General features: G+C 47.2%; 2 protein-coding genes across 2 annotated transcripts; both read right to left on the bottom strand.

Annotated features, from left to right (window-relative positions):
* Nucleotides 1-259: 259 nt before the first annotated feature.
* On the bottom strand, nucleotides 260-3764 carry LOC101764514 (putative leucine-rich repeat receptor-like protein kinase At2g19210). The gene is made up of 7 exons (XM_022829032.1): nucleotides 3381-3764; nucleotides 3190-3283; nucleotides 2545-3100; nucleotides 1717-2189; nucleotides 1361-1499; nucleotides 361-1271; nucleotides 260-280 (listed from the first exon to the last, which is right to left on the bottom strand). The coding sequence occupies exons 2-6, from the start codon at nucleotides 3218-3220 to the stop codon at nucleotides 1196-1198; spliced, it is 1275 nt and encodes a 424-aa protein (XP_022684767.1). The 5' UTR covers nucleotides 3221-3283; nucleotides 3381-3764; the 3' UTR covers nucleotides 260-280; nucleotides 361-1195.
* A 1276-nt stretch (nucleotides 3765-5040) lies between these two features.
* LOC101768697 (endoglucanase 5) lies at nucleotides 5041-9352 on the bottom strand. The gene is made up of 2 exons (XM_004951820.4): nucleotides 7764-9352; nucleotides 5041-5941 (listed from the first exon to the last, which is right to left on the bottom strand). The coding sequence occupies exons 1-2, from the start codon at nucleotides 8661-8663 to the stop codon at nucleotides 5228-5230; spliced, it is 1614 nt and encodes a 537-aa protein (XP_004951877.1). The 5' UTR covers nucleotides 8664-9352; the 3' UTR covers nucleotides 5041-5227.
* Between the last annotated feature and the right edge of the window lie 2496 nt (nucleotides 9353-11848).

The following is an 11848-nucleotide window of genomic DNA, read 5'->3' as shown; positions in this document are numbered from 1 at the left end:
ACTTTCAAAGAAACTGAGGAAGAAGAAAAATGCAAATAAAAAAGTATATGTTTAAAACATATATTATGACACAAAATCAACGAATTTGAAAATAACCGCATCCTCCAAGCATGTTGATAAATATTTTTCTTCGAATAAATAGTTTGATTTAAAACTGGTTTGCCCTATAGTTTGGTAATATAAAAAGTATACGACATACCTTATTGATAGAGTCCCGTTTTGGGATTTTTAAAGAAGACTGTAAGGAACTGGTCCACTAAGATCATTGCTGGAGAGATCCCTATGAAGAAAAAACAAGGCATATAAAAAGTTTGTTCTATGAAGATTCCAAAACTGGAGCAGATATTTAGTAAGACTTACAGAAACACTAGTAATGGAAGCTGCCCAAGATAATTTGGAATGGAGCCAGACAAGTTATTGTGTGACAAATCCCTGAGATAGATAACAGTTGTAAGAAATAGGTTTAAGGTATGGGGAATAAAATGTTTCGGTAGTACTATATATGAGCTTAACTTTATGACAGACTGCAAATAGGCTTCCTCTTCTCTCTTAAAACATATATTTCACATCATAGTTTTCTTTAAAAAGGTAGAACTTTTAGAGTTTGGTGAAGACATACAAGAAAGAGAACAAGTAACCAAGCATACAGGCTAAACAGGAACAAATGAAATTCAACAAATTTACTGCCATATACTGTATGAATCTTAAAACATTCTGCTCAGTAATTCAGCCGCAAACATTGCCAATTATCTTAGAGATGTGTGTAAGGAATCCTGTTGGTTTAGAATATGGCTAGTGTGCCAATTCTTTTTATATAAAAAACTCAGCCGGTGGGGGAAAGACCGCCCCCATGGTTTTCTACAGGAGAGAAGACCCCAGCCATACCGGCCGAGAAAACCTCCAAACCCTGGCCTCACCCTATAGGGCCGCTACGTAATCTAGGCCGACCACAACCTTAGGTTGGCGACCACTATAACTACCCCCTGTAGGAGGGCCCAAACCAACCACATTCTTTTGATATAGACAATTTAGTTTCCTCCAAGATATATGCTATTTTAGTTACACTATACTAAACAGTGCAGAAATCTTCAAACATACCAATGAAAAACAAGCAGAGGGGAGGATTTTGCAAGTAATACTGAAACAAAAATGTTGTAGCAAATTTTATCGTCTAGAGTGAGATATTCTGGAACTCCTACAGGGACTGGAGCGCTTTCAGATCTCCTAAATAAGAAGCAATTGAACCGGCCAACCCACTCGAAGACAAGTTGCTGCCAAAAAATGAGGAATATTGAACAGTTAATTTCTCCTTTTGGTATGTACAAATGTTTTCTTTATTTCATATGTGACTGAAACTTACAATGCTGTTATTCTTGGGAGACCAACTGGAGGATAGGTACAGTTCAATCCTTCCCATGCAAAAGCTTTTGGAGCACATGGGTCACCGATCCAGTTTTTGCTCACACCAAAAGTTTCTTGGATTGCCATCATGGTTCTAGCTGGTAAAATAGGTATATGGACAGGCAAGACTTTAAGCACTAAGATACCAATACATATAAAATATGATAAGACACAAACATAGCACAGTTAGGTTTACTACTTTTCAATGTAAAAAAGAGTTACTTTTGAAAATTGTAAGAAAACCTAAGATCAATACAGTAAGTGATTATAGAAAATTTACAAACTCTAATAGATATCACATCATTAAATTCATACCATCTCCAGGATTGGTTGCAGTCTCACTTATGGGTTTCACCATGGCATTGAGAATAGGTGGGAGTTTCGCGTTTTTCGTAGCAACAAGTGATACGCTATGCCCTGCCTGCCCCTGCACAGTGCCAGAAAAGGACTCGGCAAATTGGTATGGTGGAGTGTAAGGTTTTGTGTTCCATCTGTTATCGACAATTATATCAAACTGTCGCAGTTCATTGCTTGCTACACTCAGCAATTCAGAAAAGTAGAAAACAAAGAAGTATCTGGAGCTGATATTCACAGAGGGATCAGATGGATTCCAAGAGAAATCAATTCTTGAGCCATTGGCAGGTGTTGCGGCATTTTGCATGATGGCCGATGGCACATCGTAGGCATCAGTTAGGTAATTCCGAACGGCATATGTTGCAGATGTCTCTTTCCAGCTTGGGATCGTGTCAAATGTTGACCAGATACGATCATGGGGATCCAATGGGTACCTGTTTGGGCCAAAGAAGAAAATGCTTGTGTAATACAGTTCATTCATTTGATAAAGAAATGTATAAGGTGGTGCAAAATTAACCATCTTAAGTACATCTATTTTTTAAAACTATCTTAAGTACATCTATTCTGAGACAGTCCATGCAAAAAAAATGGCTAAAACAAGCGGCCACATTCATACAAAGATGTTTTCCTTTCTATTCCAATTTATTCTCAACAAGTCCACAATACACTGAGGTACTTCCAAAATGCTCGTGTCATAAAAAAATTCCGACTTTATCAACCAACAGGATGATTAGTTAGACAAATTTGGCCAGTTAAACTTGATGCATACAGAACTAAATCCAAACTCACCGAACTATGGAATCATCTGTGAGCCCTATGTTGAATCGATTGGAATTGATCAGCACAAGAGGTTGACTAGAATTTGCCTCTGGATAAAGATTACTCTTCAGTGGCCTCAAATCCATCCCTGAGATGAATGGAGTTTCCATCCCTTTGTTGACCAAACAAACTTGAAGGTAATCAGCAGGAGCCACAACTATGATGTCCATCCAATTAGTTGCACCTGCATCACTGAACTGAACTTCATGCCAACGATTTGTCCCCAGGTACAAATCGAAAACAGGAAGCATGTTCAGGCCATCGTAATTCCCATAGTAGAAGGCTGCGCGAACAAAGTACTTGTTTCCGGCAACCAAGGATCTCAACGTGTAGCAATTCCGTGTGCCATCTGGAAAGAAGCGGACATTGTAATATCGCTGTGCTAGTGATGGCTTGATGTAATCTGCAGAGATGTTGTGGTTTTCTCCTGAGCTGATGAAACCATGGTCTGAGACATATATTATGCTTGAAGTGAGATCTTGATACGAAGAGTTTTCCGGGATGCCACAATCAATCCTTATGAAACCTGCAAGGGAAATATAAGTCAAAAGACTATGGCAAATGAACAATAATGAGGAACTAATTGGCTTCCAAAGATTGTTTGTACAAATTGACCTTCAAGTATGGTTTTGACAAATGGTTCCATTTTCCTCTTTTATAGGCTTTCCATCCAGCATTTGTATTATCAACCATGCAGGCATACATATACCTTTGGAATGCACACACACATAAGCAGTTGAGCTCCGCAAGCATTTTTCACTGTGTATCATCTGAACATAAAGAGTTGCAGATTCAGGACAACGCACCTCAACTATCTGGCTGGCTGCTGGTATACTGCAAGATGTAGAACAAGAGAACTGCAGCACACAGCTCCATGCTTGTTGTCGACCCTTATGAGAACATAAAGAGGGACCTTCTAATAGACAGAGACTATATATGCCTATGATAAAGCATATGCATGGGAGTAAAAGCCAATGACAGGTATCTATGCATGCGTATCTTACTAGATTGTCCTATGCCGCAATTGTGGGCAAGAAAGTCAACGTACGAGGAACTAGGTCAGGTATTATCCAATTAAAAGATATCTTGTTACTACTTGATTTCGCCCCACCAATAGCGAGGAGGCAAGTACAGCATTCTTACAACTCTTACAGTTGATCTTACTCTTTTCTTTGCTATAGTCAAAACATATCTCTCATAGTCTCATGATCACCAATACAGAATACACATAAAGATGGCACAGCTCCCATTGTGGGACCTGGGGCTTGGGCGGGGAATTTCAGAATATGCATTAAGCCAGCGTTTCTCAGGAATGGGACTGACATAAAGATCTTGCGGAATTGTGGTGCATAATTTAATCACTATCCTTCATCAACCTATTGACCTGATACAATATATACTATTAAAAAGATCATAATGAATCTTGCAAGCGGCATATACACAGATAAAATAAAGGAAAAATCTATGTTTGTAGGTAACTTGATACTAAGCCCTGAACCTTCTACACACTAGTACATGCTTTTTTTTTAAACTTAAAACGGCACTGCCATATCGTTTAAGAAGAGGAGAAAAAGTTCAGGATTACATAACCTATATTACATTGCTAAACTTAAGCTCAATACTCGGATTACACCCCGTTATCATCGATAAGTACATGCTTTACCAACTACTACTTGGACGGCAAAAGAAATCGAGACGACAGGTACTCGTCTCGCATGGAGCCTACCTGAATGTACTGCAGAGCACACCTTTCCGGAATGCGCGGCGACTTGGCGCCTGACCAAGGCGAAGATGGTGGCGCGACTTCGGAGACCCCGAGGTCGGTACGCGCAATCCCTTCCTCCCCCTCCCCGACGACGTCACGTGAACGCTCTCAGGCGATGCGGGCATGCGGCCGGCCGTCAGACGCCATCAGCCAGTGGCCGGCAGCAACCAAACCGAGCACCTTTTTCCCACTCTCCTTGACCTCTCGGTCCGTCGGTCCTCAGTGCGCATGTCGGCGCGCACTCCACGGCGGGCCGCCGCGCGGCGCGTCCACCGCGCTACGCGCACGCCGGCCCAGCGGCCTCGGCACGCACGTAGCGGGCGTAGGCGGCCGGGGAAGTCGCTACGCTACGCCGAACACCCCACGCGCGCGCCGACGCGCATCGCATCCGGCGGCGTAACTCGCCGGCTCCCCCAGGGCTCACGGAGATGCATTTCATCGAACACCTTCGGCGGCGCCGGCGAAGGGCCGGGGGCGAGCGGCGGTGGCGGTGGCTGCGACATTCCCTCGAACACCTGCCAAGCATCAGGTTACGCGGCACGTCGGGCCCTCGAGAGGTCCAGCCCACCAGCAGATCAGCCAATGTCTATTGGGCCGCCGTGCTGACACACGCTCGGGCTTCCTAAAGGCCCACCTGACATCTCTTTCTATCGTGATGAACAAAATAATACACACCTTTCCTTCGAATGAAATTGCCACGATTAAATTGAAACTCAATTTGTATTTCTTCTTTTCGATTCATCTCTATGTGCAAAACACGAAAAAAATACTGTTCTCTATGAATCAACAAAAAGAATCATGTATACATCCATCCTAAATCGACCAATATCGCATTCTTTGAGCTCTTTTCAGATGTTTTATTTTCCGCCATGTCATCGAAATCCTGTATCAGAGATCCTCCACCGGCGCCTCGTCGGACGCCTCCGCCTCCGGCTGCCGCCGCCGCTGCGGCTGCTGGCCCTCAAGCTGCATGAGCTTGGAGAAGACCCCGACCATGGGCGCGGTGTTGTAGGTGCACGCCTCCGTCTGCATGTACGCGCCGCGGTGGTCGGTGAAGACGTCCTCGCCGTTGGGCCCGCCGACGACGGCGCCGACGAGGTCGTGCGGGTTCTCCCGCCCCGCGCTGTACCACGAGTCGAACCCCTGCAGGCACCCGATGAAGTCCCTGTCGTGCCGGTACGATGCGCTCGACGCCGCCCGGTGGTGCACCCGCCGCGGGTACGCGCCGCCGTACCCGACCAGGTAGCTCGTGCGCATTGGGTTGCTGCCCAGGATGTAGTCGGCCTGGGACCTGGCGAACTCCAGCACCTCGCCGGCCTCGCCGGCGCCGTCGCCGCCGCAGCGGAGGGGCTCGCCGAGGGCGGTGAGCACGTCGGAGTAGACGGTGAGGAGGAAAGCGGCGCCGGAGGCGTACTGGAGGTTGTTCCAGGGGCGGATGAAGAGGAGACCCGCCGGGGTGCGGCCGGCGTTGTGCTCGGCGCCGCCGGGGTTCCGGTTCATGCACGAGCACACGTAGTACTCCGCCTTCGACCGGAGCTGCTCCACCACCGCGAGCTCCTCCGAGCTCAGCCGCAGCCGCCGCTCCTTCGCCTCCACCAGCAGCTGAAACATTCATCATCAGGGTCAACATAGAAATTTGGAATCGTATTTGATTTTTCGCTTTGAATGTATTTCATGTTCTTAAAGTATTTTTAAAAACAAAATACTGCAAAACTTCTAGAAATTTGACCGAAGACATCAAAATCATTGTTAGTTCCTGTTAGTCAAACTTTGCGCCAACGCCAAACACTGTACTGCTGTTGACTCCAGGAGAAAGACACTAGGACCAGTAGCTACTGAAATGCCCAGTTGCTCCCTTTCATTGTCATGACCCTAATTTCAGTGTCAACGGAAAATAATTGTGGAGGACCAAATATGATTAAATTTAAGCTGAAGGCAAATAGATAATTGAGAAATTAGAATCCTGGCCACATGATGCTTCTCCCTGGGTTCAGTTTGTCAGGGCTCTGATTGTGATCCAACCACTTCAACCTTTTTCCAAGCATGTAACTACTGTTAGTTGAATGGCCCATGTGTTGATGGATGTGCCATTGTTTTACCTTAAAATTGGCTCTAGTGCTGTCTTCATGGGCAAGAGCTGTGTTGCCGTGCTCCCTCTTTTATTTTATTGTCTCCTTCAAGTTATTTGTGTGCTAACTTTGCTTTCATTAACAAATTTCAAAATGACAATGACTCCTCTGTCCAAGTGCACCAGCAAGACGGCTAGAATCTTCAGAGTTGGTTGATTGGCTCGCTTCAGAACATCACATTCCAAGCATGGTGAGAGAGAGGACAGGCTTGTGGATGCATAAAGAATGTGCATGGTAAGAGATGGCTGCCTTGTATTCTAAGCATAGGGGAGGAACCATGGTCAATGCATTCTGTCAGGGTTAGGAATGCAGTCCATTTCTACAAGACACCCCCAAAATAATGCCATCAGTCTACTCCACTGCAGTTTCATAAATAAATCCCCCAGGGTTAGGAAAACAGTCTGTTTCTTGAAGAATAATGCATGGTACCTAGAGCACATGAGAGAAAAATGTTGTAAATGGTTGGCAAAGGACAAGGGAACAGGTAGAGGAAAGATATGATCTGCTTGCTCATAAACAATTGATGAGGCTTCTATACATGGTCACCATAGTTATGAACAGTGATCCTCTGCTTGATGAGCTAGATTTTGCCTATGTATGTGCATGGCTTGCTGAGGGTATATGGCTTCTATCAAAATAAATGTGGATGTGCCAAATCAGCACACAAACTTTCCCCGCGAAAGAAAATCAATAATTAAAATCAGCATGTATTTACTGCATATTCTAAAAAGATCACATACACAACTAAGCATTCCTCTACAAGATGGAGTTGTTGGATGTGGAGATGTTGTGCATCTCCATCAAATTCAAACACAAGCAATGGGGGCAGGGCTATGCTTGAAAGATAGCCCAAGCAAAAGGGAATGGTGCACCAAACAGGCTTGCCCTTCATGCTAGCTTACAACTGGTGCTATACTCACTTTGCAGGCATGCAGTTAAAACATCCATCCACATCAAAGTGGCCCAACCAAAAGAGTATGTTAACCACCTACCCACGGTTCGGGTTCCGGGCCGCCATGTCAGCAATTCACACCCCAATCAACGGTGGAAAATTTTGCTCGACTCCAACCACGACAAGAGGACAAGACGATGATGCAATTAGAAGAAAAAAATATGCAAATTCATATGTGCTTGAATTCCACATGAATTCTTTTTTCTAAAAAACGGTTTGGATTAATGTAGAATCCGACAAAAAATTCCAACATTTCAAATAAGGCGGAAGACGACTATAGGTGTACGTTTACGGCGGTTAGCAATGCCCAAATCATAGGAGTGAGTATGCGTGCGGTGCGTACCTCGGATGCCAGGACCTGGAGTCCGGCGTACTTGATGTCCCAGCTGAACTCGGAGACGGCCCATCCGGTGCCGCCGAACGCCTCGGCGTTGGCGATGGCGTAGTCGAGGTAGTCCCGGCGGCCGGTGGCACGGTGCAGCCAGAGCGCCGCCCACAGCAGCTCGTCCTGGTACCCGCTCGACGACGGGTAGTAGTTCTTGACCACCTCCACGCTCTCGTCGTAGCGCCCCCTGTGCTTGTCGGCGAACTCGAACAGCTGCTGCGCGTGGTGGAGCAGCAGGTGAGCGTAGTGCGCGTCGCCGGCGCGCCGGAACACGGCGGAGGCGGCGGCCATGGCGGCTGCCGTCTCGGCGGCGACCTCGGACCCGGGGTTCTCGGCGTCCACCTTGTATGCGCGGCGCGACGTGGTCATGTCCTCGGGCCGCTGCCAGCAGTAGTGGTCGGAGTCGCCGTCGCCGACCTGGGCCCACAGCTCGTTGGGCGCCGTGTGCGCCTTGACGAAGTAGTCGGTGCCCCACTTGATGGCCTGCAGCGCGTGCGCGAGCTCGCCGGCGGCGGCGACGCCGGCGCCGTACTCGAGGACGCCCCAGGAGAGGAGGGTGACGGTGAACGCCATGGGGAGGCCGAACTTGACGTGGTCGCCGGCGTCGTAGTAGCCGCCGACGAGGTCCACCCCCTGCTCCAGGCCGTCGGTGAGCCCCGAGTGGCCGCGCCACCGCACGCGCTGGTTGTACGGCAGCCGCCCCGACCGCTGCGCCTCGAAGTAGAGCAGGCTCTTGGACAGCGCGTCGCCGTAGTCGTGCGCCGCCGCCGCCGCCGCGGACGCCGACGCCACCGCCGCCGCCAGCGACACGGCGACCACCGCCGCGGCCACCACGAAGCGGCCGGAGACGTCGCTCATTGCGAGAACCGAGCCCGACCAACCACCAGCCGGCGCCGCCCTTCCGCTCCTCCTCCTCCTCCTCCTCCTCCTCCTTCACAAACTCCGGCTGCGGCGCAAACGCAACGCATAGATCAATCAATCGCTCATGGCGATCGAGCTCCTCCGACGATGAATCAAACGGAAACCATCAATCTGAGGCAGCCAACTCGTCGGCGACGCCGCCTCTAATAACTGGGTGCACTAAATAAACTATCTCCAAGATCCACCGGGCTTCCTCTCCTCGTCCTCCTCCTCCTCTTGGCGAAACCGAAACGGCAGCGGCGAGCCGGCAACGGAAGGAATAACTGCAGTAAGCCAGTAAGTGATGGCGGGCTGCTTATTAACTCACTGCCAAATTTAGCAGGGCATCAGCGATGAGACGATGGAGAAGATCAAGCGAGCACGGCACGGCGAGACCATTCAGGAGGAATACGGCAGTGGGGCGAGGCATTTATACCCATGGCCGTGGGTTGGAGCCTGGAGGAGGAAGAAGAAGAGACAAGCAAGCGGCGGGGGTAGGAAGGCAAGGCTGCGGAGGCGTGCCATGTAGGAGTAGGAGAGGGCGAGCAGAGGAGAGGACGGAGCAGCGGGTTGGTGGACTGAAACCAAAAGGGGCTTGGCTTCGCATGGCGGTGTCTTCGCAAGAGGATGACAGGGACGCCGGCTGCCCGGACGAGCAACTCTCTCTCTCTCTCTCTCTCTCTCTCTCTCTCTCTCTCTCCACAACTTGCTCTGTTCTTGGTTGGTCCAGCCCGGTCCACGTGGCGAAGGAAGGGGTGCACGGGGCGTCCGATGGCGGATCGATGGCTGGGACGAGGAATCGGTATGCAGACAAAGAAAATGTAATGCTTAAAAATGGAATTGGGCCTAGGTTGAAGGCAAGGCGGATGCTAGCGATGCCGGCGGTGGGCTAGGAACTAGGGGGAGGCCAATAGAGAGAGGATAATGCCGCGAGGGTAGTGGTGAGTGTGATGGACGGCTAGCTAGGAGGCCACTAAGAATGGAGATCACTCCATAAGCAGAAGTGTAGAGCTAGAGGTTGAAGATGAACGGTGTGCATCCGATCTAGATCCAACGGTTATATGAGCAGGAAAAAAATTTTCATCGCCCTGGTGTCCAATTAATGGATTGCCAAAATATTCCACTGTAGTCTTTTTCATAGAAATTAAAGAGAGGGAAAGGGAGTATGGTTTGGACTTGTTTTTCTATGATCTCAGGTGGCATGTCAGGCAGCGGTTTTCTCGACAAGTAAGTAAACGGAGGAATTAAATTCGTAAAAAAACCAAAAGTCACACGCATACACAAAAACTAACCTGTAACAGAATTAATTAAAGACAATAAAAATAAATAAATAAATAAATAAAGCAAGCCCTTAAAGCTAGAAAACAGAAAATATTAAGTTCAAAAATCTTGTGATGATTTTCCTAGCAAATATATATCTGTTTATATCTATTTACTCAATTACTTATATATATAGTATACGGTGTAGGTGTGCTAGCTACCAGTTGCGAGGCGTGTCGCAGGTGGTCAGGTCTGATGATGAGTAGTTCGTTGCGACGTTGCTGTCAGGTGTCAGTAAGTAACCGGTCGTTCGAGTCCCCCCCGTTCCTCTCCCTCCGCTGCTGTGACAAGTAAGCTTAGAACCGGCCGGCCCGGCCAGACAGACAGCACAACTTGTGACCAGTATCGGATGCTTCGTTTGGAATCCAAAACGAAAGCTCCTGCAGGAAGGGGGAAAAAAAATGCGTGCTTTTTGACGCACCTGATGAAGAAGCTGCTCAAACAAATAAAGATAGTCCACGTTTACAACAAGCTTGATCAGTTAGTTAGAGAGTTTGAAACAGCGTGTTAGGCGAAACTGGACCTTGACAGTAGACTTGGGAATGATTTTAGGTAGTATATGTGTTTACGTGGCAGCCACACATGGTGCAATCAAGATTTTTTTTAAAAAAAAAAGTTTTCACAGCCGATAAATTTCTCAAATAGATGATGGAATAAAAGCTTAAATTTCTCCATTGAAAAACCTCTAGTTCATCATCAGCATTCGCTTTTAGTTTTATTGTTCCATTTTATTGGCTAGTTTTCTTCTGGAATAGGGACACAAGCTTTAGCTCTGCCGTCTGTTAAGCAGATGAGGTGGACAATTCACATCCGGTCGCATGAAAGAAGCAATAAGACTCTGCACCAGCATTCCATTTTAACAGACAAGCGAGGTAGTTAGGTTTCAGGATTCATCAGACTTTAGACAAAGCAGCTGCAATATCAATTCAGATTCCAAAAAAGAAAAACTTTCAGCAACACACATCCTGCTGTTAGGAAACAATAATACTTCTACTATATATTATTCCAAGGTTCCATCATACATACCTCACAAAAAAGAGATTCCTTTGTATAGAAGTGGGACACACTGCACACATGCCTGCCCATTTAATATTTATACCTGTTTTTCAAGGTCTTGCAATGAAAACATCCCTTATATTGCGTCACCCATGCGTCATCACACAGTGCAGGCAGGCTGAAGGAGAAAAAAAAAGGGGTCAAAAAGGCCCCTGAAAGATTTGGCGATGGAGTACCTACACTACACACACATGCATGCGTGCATGATGCAAGCGTGTCAACACTGCAAGATTACATTACAGTCAGTTGAAGCAACGTACACTGCATGTCCGCATCTTCGACGCCGAACAACCTTGACGACGATGGCAGCCTGCGAACGGATCAAAGACACCGCCACCGCGGTCAACCTTTTGCTGTATAGCTACTGCCTCTTTCTTCTCTTCTCCCTCTTTTTCCTCATGCATGAGTGCACAGAGTCTGAATTCTCAAAGCCGGCCTGCGATTGCAACTAGCTATGATTGACGGAATTCCAAGGTTGATTGATTCTGAAAAAAGAAAGAAAATGCATTCCAAGCTAGATAAGGTAGAAAGATGATGCTATAGGTGCATGGGCATTGCATGCAGCCAAATTACAAGCCAGCAAGAAGTAAAAAGATGATGCTCCAGGACTTTCTCATTCCTGGATGACCAGAATGATTGGCAGGAAAATGTATGCAATTCAAACCCAAAAGTTTGGGTTGTTATGGTGTAGAAAAAGGAGGACACAAAGGTTGAATATAGGGAACATCTTTTTGTCTATTAAATTATGATGTAAAAAGATGGTGCAT

The sequence above is a fragment of the Setaria italica genome, chromosome I (assembly GCF_000263155.2).
Source record: "Setaria italica strain Yugu1 chromosome I, Setaria_italica_v2.0, whole genome shotgun sequence".
NCBI lineage: Eukaryota > Viridiplantae > Streptophyta > Magnoliopsida > Poales > Poaceae > Setaria > Setaria italica.
Note: the sequence above shows the minus strand (reverse complement) of the source record. Positions and strands in the feature narration are given on the sequence as shown.

Coding starts and splice junctions, on each gene's coding strand:
- LOC101764514 (XM_022829032.1), bottom strand. CDS start 3,220: ATGGAACCATTTGTCAAAACCATACTTGAAG. Junction 2,190..2,544: donor ACAGATGATTCCATAGTTCG/GTGAGTTTGGAT, acceptor TGGCCCAAACAG/GTACCCATTGGATCCCCATG. Junction 1,272..1,360: donor CTCCCAAGAATAACAGCATT/GTAAGTTTCAGT, acceptor ATTTTTTGGCAG/CAACTTGTCTTCGAGTGGGT.
- LOC101768697 (XM_004951820.4), bottom strand. CDS start 8,663: ATGAGCGACGTCTCCGGCCGCTTCGTGGTGGCCGCGGCGGTGGTCGCC. Junction 5,942..7,763: donor TCCAGGTCCTGGCATCCGAG/GTACGCACCGCA, acceptor TGAATGTTTCAG/CTGCTGGTGGAGGCGAAGGA.